Below are 23,768 nucleotides of genomic sequence, written 5' to 3'. Positions count from 1 at the left end.
TAAATTAATTTCAGGAACCAGAATTAGTAATTTTATATTATAGAGAAATTGAAATCAAGAAACATATTTTACCTTAACCAAATAAAATATTTCTAATTTCATAAGAACTAAAGCGTTAATTAAAAATAATATATATAGAAACCAAATTAAAATATGTTGCTTTTATGGAAACTAAAAATATATAGTTTCACACAATTTTGCTTTAATTATATAGAATTATAACAAACAATAATTACTTTCTTTTATATTTAATATAATTATACAGTGGAAATTTAATTTTAATACAAACAATTAAGCTAAGATAATAAGCTAATCTGATATCTCCACAAACATTTAGATCGGATAAAAGTAAAAAAAAAAAGTTCTTCTTAAATTAAATTTAACTTAGCATAAATTAAAAAAATGAGTTTAAATAAATCATATAAATATATTTTTTATAAATTAATTTATGTTTAACTAATTTTGACTTATAAATAAATAATTCAAATTTTATTTATTTTCATTGTAGTGTTTAATATTCAAAGTTAATCTATCGGCTTAATTCTAATTATTTTGCTAAATTACTATCAAATATTTAATAGGATGTGTGGATTTTCATATCTGTTTTCCTTAACGTGAATTAATATTTAATATAAAATGTTTTTATTTTATATTTGTTGAGTTGAATATAAGTAAAAAGAGTGGTGCCAGCAGATAAAAGATAAAAAAAGTTTGTTTCTTTGTTTGTTAAAACTACTCTCTTGGAAAACACTTTGAATTATCTTATACTCATGAGTATTAATACTCTTTTATTTAAAAAAATATTTGAAAATTACCTTTTAAAACACAAACTTAAATATAAAAATTAACATTGAATAGAATTCAAATAAAAATTCATAATTCAAAAAAATTGTACCATAAAATGTAAATTTAAATAAAAAATTACATTTTTAAATAATTTTAATTTCATAAATTTAAATAAAAGATATAAATCCATAAAATCAAATCATAAACAATTATTTAGCTAATAATATTGTTTACCATTAATTTTACTTTCATTACTTGATTTTAAAAATAATACTTAAATAACAAATACTAAAGCTAGTGGTGAACATGTTTATAAATTGAATACCATAATAGTTTATATATTTCATAAATAAACATAAAATAGTGACTTGAACAAATGTAGTCATGAATGAAAATATATATATCATATAAGGATAAAAAAAATTAAGATAAAAATTTGTTTTATTTTACATATTAACCATAATCTTCACTAGTGTGGGATTTAAGTATTAAGAAAGTAACATGAAAAAATCATAATCTAACTGACTTACAAATTTTAAATTAAAAATTGTGCTCTTATCTTTTTTATATAAGATTCTTCATGACTCATTTAGTTTCCTTTCATATAATAATGAACACGAATTTATGTTGATATAATTATATTAAAAACATGTATTAAATAATATATATATATATATATATATATATATATATATATATATATTCAATTAAATTAAAAGGCATTTGTGAGGATTGAGTTCGGCAACTTTTCTAAAATCATGATTTTTGTTTTTCATCAAAATCATCACCAAATCATAAAATCGAGCCAAAAAAACAAAATCATGAAATTTCGCTATGCACCAACCATGTCGAGATCAACTGCCGAATCTCAGTCATTACTATGTTACTAATATGCATATTTGAAATAATAATTCTATTTTTTCTTTTTTATATGTCTTCATTTAAAAACACACGTGATCTCTAAGACAATATTTTAAATTTACAGAATAATTCAATGTATAAGAAATATTTGAAATATAATAGAAATAAGTATTTTGAAAGCAATAATAGAACTAAGATAAGAAGAAAAAAAAATGAAATAAGTATTTGTGCCATTAATGTATCTTCTAATGTAATATGAAGTTATGTAAAATTAGTGTTTTAATTAATTGAATAATTATGGTTTGTGAAATAATTAAGTATGGTTTATTTTGTAAGTAAAAGCAATATGCAAAATCCTTGAAACTAACCCTAGGAAGAAATGTCAATAAATTTGTTAAGAAGTCATTGTTAAAAGCCCTTTTGGAATAATCTTGGAATTCAAAAAGTAGTTAAAATATATTTGTATACCTTGACTTTATAACACTCTTTCTTTAATATATATATATATTGGATTTGCAAACATTTTAGTTGAATATGGAAAATTCGGTGTGATAAAATAATAACATGGTTTTTCTATCTATATACTAAATCACACTTTGAATGTGGTGGGAACGGCGTCGTCTAGCTTAAGAAAAAAGGGAGGGTGCTTTAGTATAAAAGAAAGTGTAAATAGTAATAGCCTAAAACACTTATCCAGTTAGAGCGGGCCGGGCCGAAAGAACATGGGCCTGTCCAACTATGTTTGGTTTTGAACTTAAACCTTCAAAAAATTCGAGGGAATAAAATTAGGGTTTTCAGTATAAAAAACCACTGAGTCTGCTCCTTCAGTCTCCATTTTCACATTCAGATCTTCTTCGTCCTCTGAATCATAATCAAGGTATGCTGCTTTTGCATCTCTTCGTGGTTTCTTTTAGATTCGTGCTTTTGTGTTTGAATTCGTTATACTATGTGTAATTTTGAAAATGATTCTGGATATGCTTTTTTCTTTGTTGAGGGTCTTATTCATCTGAGATTATCGTTTTTCTATCCGTTAGTGTTTCGTTATTTGTATTTGTTTTGCATTCGATTTCACACTAAAAAAACTTTGCTCCTTCAGCTTCTTCTAATTCGGCAGCCTGAGATTTTAGGGTTTTGAGACATTTATCTGATGTAGCTTCTTAGGCTTTTGAAAAATCTAATGTGTGTGCATTGAATGTTGAAATAATGTAATTGGCCTCTGAGGATGATGAAAAGTATAACTTTCGTTCTACTGACTTTTCTATGAGGAAAATGTATGGAGACCTGAACTGAAGAGGCTTTCTAAAGTTTGTTTTGATATTCCCAATCAGATCCTTTGAGGGTGAACTGTCCTTTGTGCACATTGTTCAATTGTTTTTAGTTAAACTAGGTAACATAGGACATACTGTTTTGCTCCCAAGTTCCTTTATGAACCGTCAATTTTCTTGTATATCCATTCCATTTCCTGGAATTTTTGAGTCGTTTGTCCCATATTTTGAAAACAATCAATTAGCCTTTTTAGGATGATGAGAAATATATCTTTCGTTCTTCTGAAATTTTTACGTCTTCTAATATAATCTCTCAATATTCATGCTTTTCAATTATGTTGTAGAGACTATATTTTTGTTTGCTCCCTTCGTGTAAAATTGCCTCTGAGGATGATGAAAAATATTACTTTCGTTCTTCTGAGTTTTCTATGCGGAAAATATATGGAAACCTGAACTGAAGAGGCTTTCTAATGTTTGTTTTCTAGCATCTGTTCTCAATATTCGTTCTTCTGAGTTTTTTTTATGTGGAAAATATATGGAGACCTGAACTGAAGAGGCTTTCTTAAGTTTGTCTTCTAATATAAGCTCTCAATATTCATGCTTTTCAATTATGTTGTAGAGAATATATTTTTGTTTGCTCCCTTCGTTTAAAATTGCCTCTGGGGATGATGAAAAATATTACTTTCGTTCTTCTGAGTTTTCTATGCGGAAAATATATGGAGACCTGAACTGAAGAGGCGTTCTAATGTTTGTGTTCTAATATATGTTCTCAATATTCGTTCTTCTCAAATTTTAATGTGGAAAATATATGGAGTCTTGAACTGAAGAGGCTTTCTTAAGGTTGTCTTCTAATATAAGTTCAAAATATTCGTACTTTTCAATTATGTTGTAGAGAATATATTTTTGTTTGCTCCCTTTGCGTAAAACTGTCTCTGAGGATGATGAAAAATATTACTTTCGTTCTTCCTAGTTTTCTATGCGGAAAATATATGGAGACCTGAACTGAAGAGGCTTTCTAATGTTTGTTTTCTAATATATGTTCTCAATATTCGTTCTTCTAATTTTTTTTATGTGGAAAATACGTGGAGACCTGAACTGAAAAGGCTTTCTAAAGTTTGTCTTCTAATATAAGTTCTCAATATTCATACTTTTCAATTATGTTGTAGAGTATATATTTTTGTTTGTTCCCTTCATGAAAAATTGCCTCTGGGGATGATGAAAAATATTACTTTCGTTCTTCTGAGTTTTCTATGCGGAAAATATATGGAGACCTGAACTGAAGAGGCTTTCTAATGTTTGTTTTCTAATATATGTTCTCAATAATTGTTTGTTTCAATTATGTTGTAGGGAATAGTTTTTTGTTTGCTCACTTCATGTATAATTGCACCTTTTACTTATGAAGTCTATCCCTGGTTTGATTGTTGAAATTAATCAAATTAGTCTCTGCTGATGATCATAAAATATACTTTCTGAGTTGTCCATGAGGAAAGTAAATGGAGACCTGAACTGAAGAGGCTTGCTAATCTTTTTTATTGTTATTCCGTTACAGTATTTCTTATTCTCTGCTTCTATTTCAGGTTTATGTTACTGTTTTATTCGTTTCAGTTTTAATTTAACATTTGATTTATTTATTTTTCTCTTGTTTCAGTTTTGACTTCATTGAAGAGCTTCTGATCTGCCATTCCTTCCAAAATGAGGTACTGGTGAATTATAATGGCATCATTATTATTACTATGATTTTTTCACATTTTTTCTCAATTACTAACAATTTTTGTTTTCTTTTCCTTTTTTATCTCTTCTGAAGCCGTCCAATGGAGGAAGATGTAAGTCCTTTTAACTGTCATGCATGTTTGGCTATATGCTTGTATGAAGCTTGAACTTTAAAGCTGTTATGTTCTCTATATTTCTGTGCTGGGAAATGTTTTTCTTTGGTTTTATATATTTGACTAATTATCTGTTCATGGAAATTGAATCTCTATTATGTCATGATAACGTCAAATTTGTTTGATAAGTTGGATGTCTTGTTGCCGATTAGTAAAATGCTAATCTACTACATTTTGAAGCTTTAAATTTAATAGGCATCTTTTGCTTGCTATTTATTCCTTGTAAACTTGGATCAAACAATGTCTTCTGTAATAAAATTATTGCACGTTTCTTCTCATTTTTGTATGAAATTGGCTTTCATTATGTATCTTTTATTGTTTTTATTAATTGTTTCTAGGGGCTCTAGACTAGCCATGTGTTACTATCTTTTTGCCAAGCTAAGATACCTTCTTTTACAGACTGCGGTTAAGAATGAGGAAGAGGAATTCAACACTGGACCACTATCTGTACTAATGATGAGTGTTAAAAATAATACCCAGGTATATGCCAATTTTAGATATTATGTGCTATTTTCTGAGGCAGCCCTAGAGGTATATTCTTTCTAACCCCCCACCTTTACTTAGGTATTGATAAATTGTCGGAACAACAAAAAGCTTCTGGGTCGTGTAAGAGCATTTGATAGACATTGCAACATGGTTCTTGAAAATGTTAGGGAGATGTGGACTGAGGTATGGTTTTTCTTTTAAATGAACAGCCCTTGCATTTGTTACACCGGCTAATGATCTGTGCTTGCAATCAGGTGCCCAAGACTGGTAAAGGAAAGAAAAAGGCACAGCCAGTGAACAAGGATAGATTCATCAGCAAAATGTTCCTACGTGGAGATTCTGTCATCATTGTTCTTAGGAACCCCAAATGAGATTTTGCAATCATCTTGTAGAAGGAAATGGCTATGTAGTATTTGCCTTTTCTCATATTTTGAAATTCCTGACAACCTTATATATTTACATTCTGCTGGCCTTTGAAATTTATTTGTTTAGACATTGGCGGAGGATGTAGTCGGTAGTTTGATGAGGACGCCCCAACAATTACCAATTTCCGGATCTATTATGTACCTGTTAACATGTACATCTAATGGTTTGTATGGAATCATTTTAAAATGTATAGTTCTTTTTCTTTTCCTTCTTTTCTCCTAATCAGCACCTTGCTTCACTACTTTATTGATGATCGAATGATATCATCCCAGTATGTTTTCTTTTAGAATTTCTTACTATAAAAAATGGTATATTTTATTTATTATTAGAGAAAATTTAAAATATTTAATACGATTTTCACTATCAAGATTACAGTATAATTTTTTTTCCATCTTAAAACTTATTTCGTGGAGTAGAAATTATGCTCTAAGGGTTGTATTTTGTTTTTCTCAAGGGATCAATTTATTGGAATTATGCGCAATCATAAATTATTCTTGTATAAAAAATGTTCCTTTTTTACCATTGCATCATGTTATCAAAATAACTGTGTTTGTCAAAACTTTTAATGTTATTTATTCTTATTTCATTATTGAAAATGTTTAATTTATTTTTGTGTTAAGTGAGTTGAAAAAAAATAAAAGAAGTTGAAATTATTGAGTGCAGAATTTTTTATATATTCTTATTCTTGATTTTTTTTAACTTTCTAATTAATGAGAAATTTAAACATTTTTTTATTATATTCTATATTATGGTTTAAAATTAAATTAGTATCAAACTGTTTAATTTATTACCGCACTTTCACAACAAATTAAAATAAAATTATTTTCTCCATAAACTAAAAATAAATTTTGAAATAAATTTCAAAAAATTATATTAAAATACTTATTAACTTGACATATGATAACTAATTTTATTATTGTTATTTTTTTTTAACTTAGTGCGTCTATCTTAAAGCTGTCACCAAAGCAAGATACGGTACTGTAGCTTTCAACTTCTTAATAGCAATTTCTTAAAAATAGAGCATCCTTAAAAAAATGATTTACTTAAAGGAGTACCTAAATTAGCTAACTAAATAGAAATTATAGTTTTGGATTTGGATATTTTGATTAGGTGGCAGGTGGTGTCTTTACAAGTGAGAAATAAAGTAACACTAAATAAAACTGGTCATCAAATTCTTTATTCAAAAGATCAAACATTAGATGATTGTCATAACCCATGCTTGTTGCCTGAAAAGGATTACATAAATTACGCACGAAGACCTTAAGAAATTTGTTTCCAGCTACATTGTTGAAATATCCTTGGACTAGTTAAATCTCGAAAAAGAAATTAATAAGCTCATAAAACTAGCAGATACAAAACTGTTTGACGAAGTAGAAGTCAAAGCAACATCTCAGCAATCTGGATTGCGTTAAGTGCAGCTCCCTTGCGAATTTGATCCCCACATATAAATATGTCCAACCTGCGAGTATATGCACCATTTATGTAAAATGCTACTGACAAATAACAGTGCCAATTGAAATTTGATCATTTCCATGCAAGAGATTTACCCTTGATTCCCATCCTGAGACAGGTCCTGCCGAATCCTACCAACAGCAACATCATCCTTATTTGACACTTCCAATGGAGTAGGAAAACTATTGGCCTCACGATCATCAATAACCACCACACCTGGAGCATTCTTCAGGATATCTCTTGCAGTGTTCTGAAGAAATTAAAAAACAAATGAACTCATGCATGAAAGATTGACTTTTGGGGAAGTTTTCTCACTCAATTCAAAGTGCATTTCAATTTGTTCCCAATATAACCATGATTTTGTGCATGCTAAGAAAGACAAGACCTTGCATGTTCCAACACTGAATATTATATAGCTGTGAAAAAACAGAAACAAAGATCCTCCAGATATACAAAATGCAAAAGCCAACACATTGAAGTCACGCTAATGACTACAAAAAGAATGATCATCTCTAGTAAATGACTTTTGCTGTAAGATCATAATAATGCTAAGAAAGACAAGACCTTGCATGTTCCAACACTGAATATTATATAGCTGTGAAAAAACAGAAACAAAGATCCTCCAGATATACAAAATGCAAAAGCCAACACATTGAAGTCAAGCTAATGACTACAAAAAGAATGATCATCTCTAGTAAATGACTTTTGCTGTAAGATCATAATAATGCTTAGCATGATATTTTTCTTTATCCAGCATCAGAAAGCCCACATGCAGTTTGTAATCTATCAATTGCAAACCAAAAGACAAACAAAATTAGATGCTTCAAGACGACCAATAACATGAGAGCTTTATAGGAAGTTGGGCTATACACTTTCCTATCTTCTATTTAATCCTGGCTTTGCTTATATTATCCTATACATATGTGATATTGACAAATGATAATCCTATATTTAATAGAGATAAAATTTTAGCCCTCCTGAATCATTTTTTATATTGTAAAAAAGTCAATAATGTTATAATTATAAAACTAATTCTAGCAATCCCCAGTATATTAACATACAATTCAGGTTTCAAAATGCTAATCACTTTGATATCTGAAAAATTAACTTAAGTCATGTCAACTGTGGGCTAGTTCTGAAGCCTGATCTTAGCGTCCTATCCTAGGTCAATTGTACAGGCAACTAAATTCAATAAAAGAGGGGAACAGAATATTGCTACTCATTGGTGTGCAAAACTTCAATGAAGTATATAAAAGATTTTAGCTAAAAATTATTAAATGAAATAATAATATGCAAGAACTTTTACATGCAAAAGGCACCAATGAGGTTTGAAACAACACCCCATGCAAACTATTAGAACCTCCCACCACTAAGCCGACCTTAGTGGATTGCTTAATGTGCATGTAATGCCATATCAATTCAAATCCAGCAAATTAAACAACAAAGAATGCAAATTTCATTCCACTAAATTTTTGAGGTGGTGGGGGTAGAGGGATTATAGAGCTTTAATCCGATATATTTAATAACGACACAGCATAGCAACACGAAGTACCTCATCAAGTGGATTTTCAAATTGAAGATTCACACTCTCAGCATGAGCCCGCATGACAGGAACTCGTATGCATGTGGCAGTTACTTTAACATCCTTGTCATTCTGCAAAAGTGTAAGAAAAATATAAGGAAGTATTACATAATGTGAAATAAAAATCAACAAACAATTTAAAAAGATTCAATTTCAGCTTACCCATATTTTCCTTGTCTCCTTAACCATTTTCATTTCTTCTTCGTTATATCCATTTGAAAGAACAGGCGCATTATGCGAGAATATGTTAAAAGCATACTGCAAAACAACAACACCTTCAAGAAGTAATTCTGAAAGCATCAATCACAAGAAATGCATATCAGAATTGTGCTAACCTGTCGATTAAATATTTTACAAGTGGGTGGTTTTCCTTCCAACACCTTTCAGTCAAAAAGGCCAAAAGAAAATCACGATTAGAGACCCTAAAAAAACCACTTTCTCCTTCACACAATCCCAGAGGTAGAGTTCAAACCAAGCTAACAAACTATACCGACAAAGCTTAATCCAAACCTCACGAGTTTGCAGCTCGAGCTCTTCCATTGCAGCAGCACCAGCACCACTCGCAGCCTGATAGGTACTTACAACCATTCGTAACACCTGTAGTATTCAAGCAGAGAAGCATCCCAAGACAAAGCACACGATTACAAAACATACAAATCTGCATTTTATATAAACTGGTATTCTCTGTAAATCAATAACAAATGTTCAAAATTCATAATAAATAAATATTTTCAATCAGAAAATCACTTTTAACCACCAACAATATCAATTCAAAAAATGATTGAAATTGAAGAATATTCTAATTTATAAAATAAGTTGAAGAATATTCTGATATATAATATAAGAGTAGATTGAAAAGGCAAAAATTGACCTTAGCTCGTCGATGAAGAGGGGTAGCGGCCATCAAGCAAATAATGGTGGAGCAATTAGGGTTCGCAATGAGAGCGCCTTTTCCCGTTCCGGCTTTGATGTGTTGCATCGCTTCGGGGTTCACTTCGGGAATAACCAGCGGCACCTTCTCGTCCATCCGAAACGCGGAGCTATTGTCTACCACCACCGTACCCCGATCCACCGCGGCGGGGCCGAACTTCTTGCTGATGGAGCCGCCGGCACTGAAGAGCGCGATGTCGACGCCGTCGAAGCTATCCGCTGTGAGCTCCTCCACGACGTAGTCCCTGTCCTCGAAGACGATGCGGCGGCCGGCGGAGCGCTGCGAGGCCAGCATTTTGATGGAACGGTAGGGGAAGTCGCGGTCGGAGAGGACGGAGAGGAACTCCTGGCCAACGGCGCCGGTGACGCCGACGACGGCGATGGCGGGGCCGTCATCGCGGAGGGACATTCGGACCCTGGTGGGCCCCGAGGTGGGCTTGGGCCGGGCCGGAAGGAAGCCCGATAAGAGGTGGCTGTGGCGCGAAACGGAGAGTGAAGCCATGACGGTGGTGGCGTTGGTAGGGTTGTTATTTGGCGGCTGTGATGAGTGGTAAGTAACTAAGGAACACACTCAACTAAGTGTTGTGTTTTAAATATGAAATTAAAAAATATTTTATAAATATTAAAATCAAAATGTAATGTTTTGTAAAATCTAAAAATTTAATTTTTAAATGTTAGAGAAATAAGCTACCCAGAAAAACATCATTAGATATTTATAATATATTAATTTATAAATAGACAGTGGGTGTAAAATTTATTAAGAAACATATTGATATTAATATATTGTTATTTGTAGTAATGTTATTCCTGTTATTCTTACACTATCTTTATTCATTTAGTCATATTAACCTAGTTTTATGTTTAGTGGTTATTTTCTAAAATATATTAAAGAAATACGATTCTTTATTTGTAAAAGGTGTGAAAAAAAAGAATTAAAAATAAATAAATTGAGTAAAAGTATTAAAGAAACTACTCGTATTAATGCTGTATAAAGCTAGACACCATAATACTCTGCGAATCGTTAGACTCTTTCATTGACTCAATATTTTAATTTAATAAATGGCGCAAGAACCCAGAAGTTTCTTTGAGATTCAAAATCAATTTCAGATTTTTGAGTTTTTCATAATATAATTGATATAAATATAAATTTTTTATAAGATTAAGTATGCAGTATAGGAGAAAAGAAAAGCAGATTACAAAGGCCAATACAAGCCCAATTAAAACAAATAAGGATTTTATCTAAGAAGGCATAGCTATCTTTCCACGCGTGATAATGATATAAACCTAGATTCCATAATTATTTTGCAAATTGTTGACTATTCTTAAGACTGACCAGAACACATGGCAGTGGAAGATATTTTTGAGAAAATTCAAAGACTTTTCCAAAAGTTCATTTAGTCATATTAACCTAGTTTTATGTTTAGTGGTTATTTTCTAAAATATATTAAAGAAATTCGATTCTTTATTTGTAAAAGGTGTGAAAAAAAGAATTAAAAATAAATAAATTGAGTAAAAGTATTAAAGAAACTACTCGTATTAATGCTGTATAAAGCTAGACACCATAATAATCTCTGAATCGTTAGACTCTTCCATTGACTCAATATTTTAATTTAATAAATGGCGCAAGAACCAAGAAGTTTCTTTGAGATTCAAAATCAATTTCAGATTTTATATATAACAGTACTGGAGAAAAGAAAAGCATATTAAATAAGGATTTTATCTAAGAAGACCTAGCTATTTTTCCACGCGTGATAATGATATAAACTTAGATTCCATAATTATTTTGTAAATTGTTGACTATTCTATTAACTCCATATTTTTCTTTTTCTTTAGTTTCTGCTGACTACGATGTCTCACCAGAACACATGGCTGTGAAAGATATTTTGAGAAAATTGAAAGACTTTTCCAAAACTTGATTTGTGGTTATAATGTGGTAGAAATGGTAGAAACAAAGGCACTGAGAGTTGCAGAGAAAGGAGAGAAAATTGATTCCAATGTCAGCAAGTTCTTCATCATTCCCCGTGTCTACTTCTCTAACAAAGCATGATGTGTTTCTCAGCTTCAGAGGGGAAGACACACGTGACAACTTCATTAGCCACCTTCGTGCAGCGCTGCAAAGGAAGAACCTTCAAGCATATATTGATGACAGATTAGTCAGGGGCCAAGAAATCTCAGATGCACTTCTCTCTGCAATAGAGGAATCAAAGATTTTTGTCGTCGTTTTCTCCAAAAACTACGCATCTTCCACATGGTGCTTGAATGAACTCACTAAGATACTTGAATGCAAGAAGAGTTATGGAAGGGATGTCATACCTGTTTTCTACAAGGTGGATCCATCAACTATTAGGAAGCAGGAAGAAAGATACAAAGAAGCATTCGATGAGCATGAGCAGCACTTTAAGCACGACATGGACAAAGTGCAAGGATGGAAGGATGCTCTAACCGAAGCTGCTGGACTTTCAGGCTGGGATTCAAAAGTTACCAGGTCATTATATTTGTTACACGCACTTTCGAGATAATCAGGATCTCTTTTCATTTACTAAAATTGTGTTCATCTCACCATAAATCAAGTGTTTCGTTTTTCATTTCTCTTAGTCGGTCATGGATCTGAACCATATCACATGTTATAGCTTAACTTTGTACCTACAAGTCTGCTTCCTAGTATCAGAAGTCACAACCGGTTACTGTAGAATTTCTGCGATCTTGATTTGCAATTTCTAAACCAACCACACTAATATACGAAGATAACGTCCTACACTTACCTTCAGCTTTTTAATTTATTTATTTTATCCAGAACTCGAAACTACAATCAATATGTGAATCTATTCAATGATGTTCACTCTTCTTGACTCTGAATTTTTCTTTAGTTTTGTTTTAGCTTTTGTGCATGAATACTTATACTTTATTTTCTAAATCATCTGCCAGGCCAGAACACACACTTGTTGAAGAAATTGTGGAAGATATTTTGAGAAAATTGAATCGTTATTCCATCAGTTATGATCAAGGAATCATCGGCATTGAAAACAATATTGAAGGAATTCAGTCCTTGTTGCACCTTGAATCACCGGATATTCGGATCATAGGCATTTGTGGCATGGGAGGAATAGGAAAAACTACAATTTGTGATCAAATATATCACATATTGGCATTGCAGTTTGATTCCAGCAGCCTTGTTTTAGACGTTCAAGAAAAAATACAAAGAGATGGAATCGACAGTATCAGAACAAAATATCTTTCTGAGCTTCTAAAGGAAGAGAAAGAGAAATCCGCTTATTTATCATATCACCATGAAAGGCTCAAACGGACAAAGGTTCTCCTCATTCTTGATGATGTTACCGATTCAGCTCTACTTAAAAAATTAACAGGAGGAAGTGATAGTTTTGGGCAGGGTAGTAGAATCATTATGACCAGTAGAGACAGACAAGTGCTTAGGAATGCTGGAGCTGATGATATCTACGAAGTTAAGGAGTTGAATTTTTATGATTCTCATAAACTTTTTAGTTTACATGCTTTTAAACAAAAATCTTCAGAAGAAATTGCTTACATGGACCTGTCAGTAAAGGTGTTGAGATTTGCAAAAGGGATTCCGTTAGCTCTCCAGATTTTGGGGTCATTGTTTTATGGCAGAACAAGAGAAGCATGGGAGAGTCAGTTGCAAAAGTTGGAAAAGGGCCAACATCTTGATATTTTCAATGTATTAAAATTAAGTTATGATGGGCTCGAGGAGGAGGAGAAGAATATATTTCTTGACATAGCTTGCTTTTATAGAGGAGACAAGGAGATTATGGTAGCAGAAAGACTTGATGAGTGTGGTTTCTCTTCTACGATTGGAATGGATATTTTGAAAGATAGGGGCCTAATATCTGTCTTTGATGGTAGAATTGTGATGCACGATCTAATACAAGAAATGGGTCAAGAAATTGTTCGTAAAGAGTGTTCTCAGCATCCTGGAAAACGCAGCCGATTGTTTAATGCTGAGGAAATTTGTGAGGTTTTAAGAAAGAACAAGGTATATTCTGTTGTTACTTTGTGAAAAATAGGAAACTACTGATCTGTCATTAAGCATCCTGAAATGCAACATTTCATGCTTTTTTTTCTAATTACAGTGATTTACTTTCAGGGGTCAGATGCAATACAGTGTATATCACTAAATACGAGCGAAGTAGTAAAAGAAGTTGTAGTACATGCACAAAGTTTCGAAAAGATGGACAATCTTAGGATGCTTAGGCTCTACACGTTTGGATTGAAATCAAATGTGTCTCTTGAATCATCTCTTGTAGGTCTGCCAGACACTCTAAAGATTATTTATTGGAAACATTTCCCTCAAAGATCTTTGCCTCCAAACTTTTGCCCGCAAAATCTAGTGACCCTCGAAATGCCATACTGCCATCTTGAGCAACTCTGGGAAGGAGATCAGGTTTTTCAAGCTATTTATGTTCCTTTGTGTTCTAAACTTTCAAAGATAAAAATAAATTAGACAAGCATGTTTTCTGTATTATACATCTACAGGTTTTCATTTGCAGTTCCTTTGTGCCTTCTCCACATTATTCGATTTGAAATTTCTTTTATTTGAACCACACAGTTATACATATATCATAAGAGTCATACTCAGCATGTTTCTAATTAAAGATAATTATAAATTTAATAGTTTGCATATTTTTTCTAGGCATATCGTCTAATGGCCCATGAATGTATTATCTACTCATATTATTGATGATAGATATCTCCCCATGTTGTCTGTGATGCATTACATGATCTTCTTGAGTAAAGGTTTTTTTGTTTTTGTTATGTCTGAGGTCTCTCTATAGAGTGTTTGTTTTCTTACTTTATAAGAGATATTTGTGTGTGCGTAGTCTCATCTAATGTATGAAAGATTTGTTTTTTTATATTGTTTGAAAAGCGGCCACTTAATATAATCATACTTGCTTACTACATGATACATTTCCAAAAAAGTTACACACATATATATATATATATATATATATATATATATATATATATATATATATATATATATATATATGATATAACACATTGTAACTCTAAATTTTCAAAATTATTTATATATAAATATACATCACAAAAATACTAATATTTGATGTAATTATTTTTTTGTCCCTATATTAATGAACAAAAACAATTTTTTTTTAAACAATTCAATACATATAACTCATCAACATTAGTGACACAGAATCAAGGAAGGTAAAAATATTTTAATAAGGGCAATATACTAAAAGGAATAATCACATTGAATTGTTTTTAAAAAAATTGGATCATATTGAACTTTTTAAAATTCTCGTAACTGAATTATCTTTTAGTCATTAATATAAAGACTAAAAAAAGTAATTAAACCTAAATAAAATATAATTTTTTAAACCTGTTTCATCTTTGTTGTCATATACAATATTATTTGTTTTCGTATTAAGTACGATATTTACAGTTAACACATTCACTCACTAAGGATTAACTAATAATTTAAATGCAATACAGTACATATATAAGTCTAATTATACTCCCACACCAAATTACATTATAGTAAATTACACCTAAGTCATTAAGAACACATGAATCTTCAACTATAATTCAAAACAATCTATCATACTCAACTTTTCATACTTTAATTGTTGTGATCATGTAATAACTTATGCACAAAATATCTCTTTTCCATAATGAGTTTTAGTTTTGTGTTTGATACTTCAACTCATTAAGGTCATAATACCATCTCAGATATTTCTCGTCACATACTCGTAAAAGGGCCAAAATATACCTATAAATGACATAAAAACAAAGGATCATCAATTAAATCACATATAATGTATAACACCAAGTATATCATACACTTGTGTATACATATTCATGCATCTTATCATCGTCATCATCATCATTAGCCTCATAGATACAAACACTTGGCTAAATCACCACAACAACATTTCACTACTAGAGTTAAATTCTTTGGACGAGTTTATCTCGCTTGAACAACCTTGTTTCCTAACAAAAAAAAAAACTTCTTTGCTTGAATGATTCCACATTGTTTGAGTGACAACAATTGCATAGAAGAGAAAATTAATACGATCTCTCTCTTGTTCAATCAACCTCTTGTCGCTTGAGCGAATATCTCTAAAGGAGAGAGACTTCGACTTCTCCCTCACTCAAACATTTTACCAACGGTACATGTTGTAATATCCAACAAGTCCTAAAAGCATAAAGTACACCACTTCATCGGTTAGAGTTGAAAGTCTAGCACTGAGTAGAAATTGGTAAGATGAAAAACATATAAAAAAAAAATCCATAAACCTATTAGTTTAAGATTTTGGATTGAAAGTGATATCTTGATATCTTATATGAATTTGTTTAGAACTTATTAATGTCAAATATTTCTTAAGATTAAGTGATATTATCCCAAAATCAAGATTTCACCAACAAAAACTAAGGATGAGTAGAAATAATTATTACTATTTAAAATTTTAAGATATTAATTATAGTTTCAAGATCTTATATAGTTTTTTAATATGAAAAGTAGTTATGTAAATAAAATGGAATTTTATATAATTTAGTTAATTTAATTATAATTTTCATCATTTCTGAAAAATAAAAATTATATTTAATTTAATTACCCTATCTTCATATTTTATCTTTAATAATATTTATAAAAATAAATAAATCACAAGCCATGTAAAAAATATTAAAGAAACAAAGAAAACTTATAAGAAAGAGGAAAGAAATTCCCAACGCGAATAAATTTATGTTTAAACATTCTACTTATGAAACTTATGTGGTAAATCTTTATAATATTTAATTCCATATAATGAAAATTTGTAGGTAATTAATTTTTAAGTATCTTCTAAATTTGGTTATTTTCAAATTGAGTTTTTATTAATTTTCTTTATGTTGTTTAATATTTTTCATTAGATGAGTGATCTGATTATTATATTGTTCTACGTGTTAAGTGAAGAAATGTAATGTTTTATGATTAATAATGTTGTTTTTAATGTATAACTACAAGAGTATTTGAGAGAGATTGTTGATAATGACAACTATCCCTTGTTATTTGTTACTAGCATGTTTTTAATGAAATAACAAAATCATCTACCAATTATATTATTAACTGTAATATCATTTTATATTAATCATAAAATTTCATATTTTTTAATACATAAAGATAAGGAAGATCATATGACAAAGATAATTTCTGTATCACCCAATTAACTCAAAAATTAAAAATGGCATATATTCTATTGAAAATATAAATTTTTGAGTACTTAAATAATTAAATTTTTTAATAAAAAATTAATTAAAAATGTCTTACTAGATACTCAAAACCTGATTAAGTATTTTATTATTATTATAACATAAACTTCAATATAATATACAACAAATTATGTATTTAATAAAATAAATTATGGAAAGATGGACTTATTTTAACTAAGGTTTAATTTTAACTCTGAGACAACACCATTTTATTTTGTGAGTTGATACATGCATAATATAAAGTATTTCGACATTGTCATCGATTATAAATTACTATCATAAGTTTCTCAATGCATAATAAGTTTAGGTTCAAATTATTAGGATGTAATTTTAGGTAGGGAACAAAAATACGTTAAATTTTGTGATTTTTTATAATAACTAAAAAATTTATAGCCAGAGTTTTGTTATTTCACAGTGTGATTGTTTTAACAGTGGTTTTTAAGTAATGTAGAATATAAAGTGAATAGATTAGATGATGTAGCTAATAGTTTACCGAAGAAAAATAGATAAAGTAGCTTTTATTTGTTACCTGATTCATTTACTATTTGTGGCAGATTTTACCCAACTTGAAAAGGCTCGACCTGAGTGGTTCTCGGAAACTTACTAGAATACCAGACCTTTCTATGTCACCAAATATTGAAGAAATAATTTTGAGTTATTGTGAAAAGTTGATTAAAGTTCACTCTTCGATATTCCTCACCAAGCTCAGTTATTTATGTTTAGATAATTGTTATGATCTGAATAGTGTAAATATTCCCAGCAACATTTTATCCACATCACCAGGATGGATTACTCTTTTGCTTTGTAGGAAGCTTAATATGTTTTCAACCAGTGAATCCAGATTCCCTCATGTCATACTGGAGCGTCAACGTCAAATTTTCTCAAGATTCCCTCGTCAGGAACCGGATATGATGAAAGAGATAAATTTCTTAGGACGGCGTGGTAAACGTCGACACCCTGGTCCTTTTCTCCCAAGTTCCAGTGAAATTTTCTCAATTACTTTTGACAGATATAATGAAGAAGAAGAAGAAGTGGCTAATAATACTATAGACTTAGAAATGTTGACAGAACTCCAGAAAGGTGTGTCTTTAAAGTCTTGTCTCAAGAAGCTCTGTCACTTAGATCTCTCTAACTGTTCTTCTCTTACAATCTTTCCATTTGACCTTTCTGATATGAAATTCCTAAAGCAACTTTCTCTCCGTGGTTGCTCAAAATTGGAAAATTTACCTGAGATTGAGGACACGTTGGCAGATCTAGCGGTGCTCATCTTAGACGACACAGCCATACAGGCACTACCTTCATCCTTGTGCCGTTTGGTAGGGCTTCAAGAACTGAGTTTGCACAATTGCTTCAATCTTGAGATTATTCCATCTTCCATTGGAAGCCTCACTAAACTATGCAAGTTACACCTTACCCAGTGTAGTTCACTTCAAACTTTTCCAAGCACCATTTTCAATTTGAAATTGAGGAAGCTTGATTTGGGTGGTTGCTCAAGGCTGAGGACCTTCCCAGATATCACGGAGCCGGCTCCTACTTTTGATCACATTAACTTGACATGTACGGCTGTTAAAGAACTGCCTTCCTCATTTGGCAATTTGGTTAATCTTCGATCCCTGGAGCTCCACAAATGCACTGATCTCGAGTCACTTCCAAACTCCATTGTTAATCTGAAGCTTCTCTCTAAACTTGATTGTTCGGGGTGTGCCAAATTAACAGAAATCCCAAGACACATCGGTCGCTTGAAGTCATTAATGGAACTGTCATTGCGTGATAGCGGAATCGTGAACCTTCCACAGAGTATTGCTTATCTTTCGAGGTTGAAATCGTTTGATTTAAGCGACTGCAAAAAGCTTGAATGCATCCCACAGATTCCACCATTTCTAAAACAACTCGTGGCATTGGATTGCCCGTCCATTAGAAGAGTGATGCCAAATTCTCTTGTTCGAAACCTCTCAAATTCCGAAGAGGGTGTCTTCAAATTTCATTTCACCAATGCTCAACAGCTGGATTCAGGTGGTCGTGCTAACATTGAGGAGGATGCAAGGCTTAGGATGACCGACGATGCATATAGGTGTGTGTTCTTCTGTTTTCCAGGGAGTGCAGTTCCTGGTTGGTTCCATTTTCGTGGGAAGGGACATTCACTGACTATAAATGAAGATTTAAGTTTCTGCAGCGATGATAGGCTCACTGGTTTCGCTTTGTGTGTGGTTCTTGGAGTGTTAGATACGAATGCTGTTGAACGTAGATTTCGTTCTTTTCGTTACAGCCTAAAATTTGAATCTGATGATTATGGCCCACAGATCATTCCAAATAATGATGTGTTAAACAGCTATTTCAAATGGGATGACGAAGACAGAGGTGTTGATCAAGATCACACATTCGTGTGGAAATTTAACTTGGAGTCCTTAAGGGCTAGCGGCATGAACCTTAGGCTCTGTGATGCTCAAAGCTTCACTTTTGAGATCAGTCTGTATGGTTCTCACTTGCCAGGTTACGAATCACTTATCAGAGAGTTGAAATCAGGTATCATAATAAAAGAATGCGGCATATGCCCTCTTTATTCCAAAATTACATGATACGACGTGGACACAGATAGGTAAAATATCTAAAATGTAAGACACGAGAGGACACAAATCTATATATTATATAATTATGAATTATATAAATTGACAATGAAGATTTATTTATATGAATAAGCATGTTTCAAATTAATTTTTGGAGAAAAATATATTTTTTATGACTAATTTACAAGGATTAGTTTCTTATTTTTATAATCATAATAACAATTTATACAATAAAATTTGATTTTTTTAAAAATTAATGTATTTTCTTTTTTTAAATTGTGTTAGAATCATAACAAAATTGTCAGAAATCTAATAAATATTTTTGAATTGGATATTTCACATGTCCTACCGGTGTTATACGAGTGTCGTGTGACTTCATTTATGAGTGAAGAGGAGGCAAACCCAAAAGACATATCACAAAGCCTAAGAATTTTGATGATTATGACTGCACTCTTAAACACTCTTAAAGGCAAAAGGAAGTAATGACCGAGCATAGAATAAAAAGCAGAATAGTACTTTTCCAAGTTGTTAGGATCTCATTTAATCTGTTTTGCAGTTTTGCTATATATATATGTATGGGAAACTTTTGTCAGATATCATAGAATTATTAACCTGAAAAATATAGACATTGCAGAAAGCTACCCAGTCAACTAGTCTCTTCCTCTTCTGCTAATTAGTCTTTCATTGGTCAGGATCTAAAATGTATTATTTTTATTTTCGAAATAAAAGGTATTTTCAGAAATTTAAAAGTTGTGTTGGGTGCAAGGAGAATTAGCTATTCCAAGTTTATCATATAATTTTATTGCTTTCAAATATTGTCAAAAGTTTCAGTGTAATTTTTTTTTTTCTTGTTTGTTACATTCCCATCTTCATCAAGAATTAGAATTTTCAAATCTTTTTCCGTTCAAACTTTATAATTAGCTACATACAACTGTGGATAATATAAACCAACTTTTGTCAATGATTGACCTTGGTTTTATTAATTGTCAAACATAAAGCTATTGGAAATTGTCTTATCTAGAATTTGAATGGCATACCTACATATGAAGGAATCAAATTCATTCTTGAAATGAAGATTTTATCACCAATATTTGTTCCTGTTAGAACTATTGCACAGATAACATTTTTCTTCAAATCAATAACTTGCAACGTTGTTCCATTACAAAGACCATTGGTTTTATCAATATTTCTCAAAAACATAATAGGCATGCCAATTTTCAAATGAAGGCGATGATTTGATATCCCTGAACATTTTATCTCATTTAAGAACTCAGATGTGAACCATATCTTCGTCTGATTGGCAAGGTGTATCCAAGCTAAGATAAGTTATTTATTTACCACTTAACAGAGATAAAATAAAATCATTCACTTGCTCTACTGATTCAGTTGTCCAACAAAGTATTGCTCCATCCTCAAAGTACCTAGGACATGTCATGTTAGTCAACAAATTAGGATAAAGAAAATTCACCAATGACAATAAAGGTGTTTCTTTGGGCTCAATCAATAGATCTTGTTGGATTTCCACTACACACTCACCATTTTCATTCAAACCAATTTGGCCATCTCCAATTTTTGAAGATCCAATCAGTAAAGTCTTTGACATTGTTTGCACTTACATTAGATTTTGCATTGTTTAATCTCATGTTTTGAGAAAGTTTTAGGACTCAGACAACTTAACCATAAATGACAAGAGTTGATTGTTGACTTCACAACATCATATCTTGATCGTTTTTTACCACTAACAATATCTTTCTAAAATCACCTCCCAAAATCACAACCTTCCCCCCAAAAGGTTTTTGACAATTTTCGTCATTAACCGTTCTCATAACATCTCTCAAAGTTCTGTCAAAGGCTTTAAAACACATTCGATTCATCATGGTTCTTCATCCCAAATAAAAAATATTTAATAAATATTAAAATCAAAATGTAATGTTTTGTAAAATCTAAAAATTTAATTTAAAATGTTAGAGAAATAAGCTACCTAGAAAAACATCATTAGATATTTATAATATATTAATTTATAAATAGACAGTGGGTGTAAAATTTATTAAGAAACATATTGATATTAATATATTGTTATTTGTAGTGTGGGGTTCAACATGTGAAGAAATAGCCAAAGTAAAATTCAAATGCTTGTCAGATAGGAAATCATATGTCAAAACAGAAGATATAGGATATTTGATTTTGAAATTAGAATTAGAATCTTTGTGCAGATTCGCAATTTGATGTTGATAATCAGCAAGATAGGAAGAAATTTTCTTTATTCTTCTAGATCGTCTCAGATCACTACCAAGGCCATCTTGAATAACAGTGTCAGGATCAGAATCAGCATTGTGAGCAATTTCTGGTGTGTTATAAGAATTTTGAATATGAACAATATTACCTGAATCAGCCATGGCACTTTCAGTACAACTATTAAGATCAAGTAAGAGATCAGCTTGGTTAACATGGAACCTCATTTCTTATTGATCTTGGTTTATTCACATTGGCACCTTGTTTCATGTGAGTGATGACTTATAAATGCTGTTGGCCTGTGATTGTTAATTCTTTATAATTGTAGTTTCAGTAAAATTGAAGACAACTTGTAAACTGTTTGAAGGAATATAGGTTTAAAGACTCCTATCTTATATGTTATGTTATTAACAGAGGATGTTTATTAATTATCATCTTATGGATTTCAGCAGTTTTTAGGAGCTTTTCTAAGTTTCTGATTTCTTTAAAAACATAAAACCATAAATGCATAATATAATTTAAATTTTGAATAAATATCACAAACCTCATTTTATAACTCATTTTATAAGTAATAGATTTGAGTTGAAACTTCAATTCTTAATATACAACTTTAAATATTCATAATTTTTATTACTTAAATTAAGGATGTTATATTGTACTTATATGTATGAGATTTTTTTTTTCTAAGTGTTATACAAAATATTTAACAATAAAATTATATGAAATCCATTATTCTTTTACCAAAAAGTGTGAATTAAGATTTCAATCTCAATTAAATGTCTTTATAGTAAAAAAAATCTAAAAAGTTGTAAATAAATTATTAATAATTAATACCATTGGCTGCGGGAGATTTTTAATTTTTTTATGGAAATGTTATTTATTATATATGACCTAAACAAATGCTAATTTTTTACAATTTAAGATACAGTTTGTGGTAGTTAAAAATTGTTACGAATATTATTTTCAGCTATTAAAATAATTGCCAAAAGTACTTATGTCAAAACTTGTTTGTTATTACGATCCTACAATCTGTTTTTTATTAGAAAAGAATAATCAGGTGCTAACAGTTAAAAATAATCATATTCCCATCCTACAATCTGTTTTTTTATTTATTTAAAAATTTAATTTATATTTTAATTAAATAATATAATTTAATATTTTATTATTATTTAGAGTTGTTAAAAGGTTATTATAATATGAAAAACGGTCGTCAAAATAGTCATTTTTTTTTCCAGATTTACATAACTAGAATAAAAAAAATATTCACGTAGCTGCATGTAATAAAACATCACAGTATCATAGCCCAAGAAAACAACATGTTTACCCAAAACAATTCAGCTAGCAAATAATTATAATACACAAAAAATCTTCAAAAAAACAATTAATATTTGAATCTGTAAATGAAAACTATCATTTTAATATCAAAAAAAGGAATTGTATAATTATAATTTCAACATTAAAAATAAAAAAATGAAATACTAGAGCGATAATTGTCCCTAGACTGCATTAATTAAATTCATCAGAAACGCACCCAATTATCAGTTTCAACAAGAAAACATTTATATGGTATTGGAATAAAATTCCATATTATTTATTATTATTAATTTCTCAATGTGAGAATGATTTGAGTGTGGAAATGGAATGAGATGAATGAAATCTAAGGTGAGAATAATTAATTGTGCACTGAACCATCTTATGTGTCATTAAGAAAGGAAAATTAAATAGAAAAACATTTAAAATATCAATTGTACTTTAGAAAAGAAAAATCACAAAGGATCCATTAAGTATTCTATATGCTAGAAAGTGCAAATTGAAGGTTTATTATAAACGCAGAATAATTTGTTAATATTTTTTCAATCATCCTCTGAATTAATTATTTTGAAATTAAAAAAATTGTTAAAGAAATTTTTTTATAACTTAATTTTTTTATTTTAATTTTATAGATTTTTAAATTTGAAATAAATAAATTTTATTTATATTTTTTATCCAATATCTATGTTTTAAAAAAAAGTACTCATGAATATAAAAAATAAAATAAGTAAATCAAAATATA

The 23,768-nt window shown here is 30.4% G+C and overlaps 3 protein-coding genes, 1 long non-coding RNA gene, 6 other non-coding genes and 2 pseudogenes across 10 annotated transcripts in view; 11 read left to right on the top strand and 1 right to left on the bottom strand.

The window, feature by feature from the left end:
• The first annotated feature begins 2,420 nt into the window (after positions 1-2,420).
• LOC137812981 (uncharacterized) lies at positions 2,421-5,914 on the top strand. Its single transcript, XM_068615248.2, has 6 exons — positions 2,421-2,524; positions 4,561-4,609; positions 4,717-4,735; positions 5,195-5,275; positions 5,360-5,464; positions 5,536-5,914. The coding sequence occupies exons 2-6, from the start codon at positions 4,605-4,607 to the stop codon at positions 5,650-5,652; spliced, it is 327 nt and encodes a 108-aa protein (XP_068471349.2). The 5' UTR covers positions 2,421-2,524; positions 4,561-4,604; the 3' UTR covers positions 5,653-5,914.
• On the top strand, positions 2,860-2,943 carry LOC137813096 (small nucleolar RNA Z159/U59). The gene has a single exon (XR_011081337.1). It is a non-coding gene; the product is annotated as a small nucleolar RNA Z159/U59 (small nucleolar RNA).
• LOC150029269 (small nucleolar RNA Z159/U59) lies at positions 3,293-3,376 on the top strand. The gene has a single exon (XR_016519076.1). It is a non-coding gene; the product is annotated as a small nucleolar RNA Z159/U59 (small nucleolar RNA).
• On the top strand, positions 3,390-3,470 carry LOC150029268 (small nucleolar RNA Z159/U59). Its single transcript, XR_016519077.1, has one exon. It is a non-coding gene; the product is annotated as a small nucleolar RNA Z159/U59 (small nucleolar RNA).
• On the top strand, positions 3,568-3,651 carry LOC137813094 (small nucleolar RNA Z159/U59). Its single transcript, XR_011081335.1, has one exon. It is a non-coding gene; the product is annotated as a small nucleolar RNA Z159/U59 (small nucleolar RNA).
• LOC137813098 (small nucleolar RNA Z159/U59) lies at positions 3,665-3,743 on the top strand (annotated as a pseudogene).
• On the top strand, positions 3,841-3,924 carry LOC137813095 (small nucleolar RNA Z159/U59). Its single transcript, XR_011081336.2, has one exon. It is a non-coding gene; the product is annotated as a small nucleolar RNA Z159/U59 (small nucleolar RNA).
• LOC137813093 (small nucleolar RNA Z159/U59) lies at positions 4,115-4,198 on the top strand. Its single transcript, XR_011081334.1, has one exon. It is a non-coding gene; the product is annotated as a small nucleolar RNA Z159/U59 (small nucleolar RNA).
• On the top strand, positions 4,352-4,428 carry LOC137813097 (small nucleolar RNA Z159/U59; annotated as a pseudogene).
• Positions 5,915-6,852: 938 nt separating the features above from the next.
• On the bottom strand, positions 6,853-10,269 carry LOC137812977 (semialdehyde dehydrogenase family protein). Its single transcript, XM_068615242.2, has 7 exons — positions 9,613-10,269; positions 9,252-9,338; positions 9,077-9,121; positions 8,904-8,999; positions 8,712-8,813; positions 7,255-7,409; positions 6,853-7,166 (listed from the first exon to the last, which is right to left on the bottom strand). Exons 1-7 carry the CDS (start codon positions 10,171-10,173, stop codon positions 7,085-7,087), a joined length of 1,128 nt encoding a protein of 375 aa, XP_068471343.2. The 5' UTR covers positions 10,174-10,269; the 3' UTR covers positions 6,853-7,084.
• Positions 10,270-11,609: 1,340 nt separating this feature from the next.
• On the top strand, positions 11,610-19,629 carry LOC150029267 (TMV resistance protein N-like). Its single transcript, XM_090299286.1, has 4 exons — positions 11,610-12,156; positions 12,597-13,680; positions 13,792-14,088; positions 17,474-19,629. The coding sequence occupies exons 1-4, from the start codon at positions 11,666-11,668 to the stop codon at positions 19,493-19,495; spliced, it is 3,894 nt and encodes a 1,297-aa protein (XP_090155412.1). The 5' UTR covers positions 11,610-11,665; the 3' UTR covers positions 19,496-19,629.
• A 492-nt stretch (positions 19,630-20,121) lies between these two features.
• Positions 20,122-23,768, top strand: part of LOC150029264 (uncharacterized) — a 53,547-nt gene continuing 49,900 nt past the window's right edge. Inside the window, exon 1 of the long non-coding RNA XR_016518965.1 lies at positions 20,122-20,170. This is a non-coding gene — a long non-coding RNA (uncharacterized LOC150029264). The remainder of the gene's footprint in view (positions 20,171-23,768) is intronic.

Source organism: Phaseolus vulgaris, chromosome 2 (assembly GCF_051622355.1).
Source record: "Phaseolus vulgaris cultivar YP4 chromosome 2, ASM5162235v1, whole genome shotgun sequence".
Classification (NCBI taxonomy): domain Eukaryota; kingdom Viridiplantae; phylum Streptophyta; class Magnoliopsida; order Fabales; family Fabaceae; genus Phaseolus; species Phaseolus vulgaris.
This window is presented reverse-complemented; position numbering and strand designations above follow the sequence as displayed.

What these genes read in the sequence shown, in the direction of transcription:
- LOC150029267 (XM_090299286.1), top strand. Translation starts at nt 11,666, where the DNA reads ATGTCAGCAAGTTCTTCATCATTCCCCGTGTCTACTTCTCTAACAAAG. An exon ending in TGGGATTCAAAAGTTACCAG is followed by an intron (nt 12,157 to 12,596) that starts GTCATTATATTT and finishes ATCATCTGCCAG; the next exon opens with GCCAGAACACACACTTGTTG. An exon ending in AACTCTGGGAAGGAGATCAG is followed by an intron (nt 14,089 to 17,473) that starts GTTTTTCAAGCT and finishes TATTTGTGGCAG; the next exon opens with ATTTTACCCAACTTGAAAAG.
- LOC137812977 (XM_068615242.2), bottom strand. Translation starts at nt 10,173, where the DNA reads ATGGCTTCACTCTCCGTTTCGCGCCACAGCCACCTCTTATCGGGCTTC. An exon ending in TTGAAAATCCACTTGATGAG is followed by an intron (nt 7,410 to 8,711) that starts GTACTTCGTGTT and finishes TAATTTCTTCAG; the next exon opens with AACACTGCAAGAGATATCCT. An exon ending in TCTCAGGATGGGAATCAAGG is followed by an intron (nt 7,167 to 7,254) that starts GTAAATCTCTTG and finishes ATATACTCGCAG; the next exon opens with GTTGGACATATTTATATGTG.
- LOC137812981 (XM_068615248.2), top strand. An exon ending in GTGTTAAAAATAATACCCAG is followed by an intron (nt 5,276 to 5,359) that starts GTATATGCCAAT and finishes ACCTTTACTTAG; the next exon opens with GTATTGATAAATTGTCGGAA. An exon ending in TTAGGGAGATGTGGACTGAG is followed by an intron (nt 5,465 to 5,535) that starts GTATGGTTTTTC and finishes GCTTGCAATCAG; the next exon opens with GTGCCCAAGACTGGTAAAGG.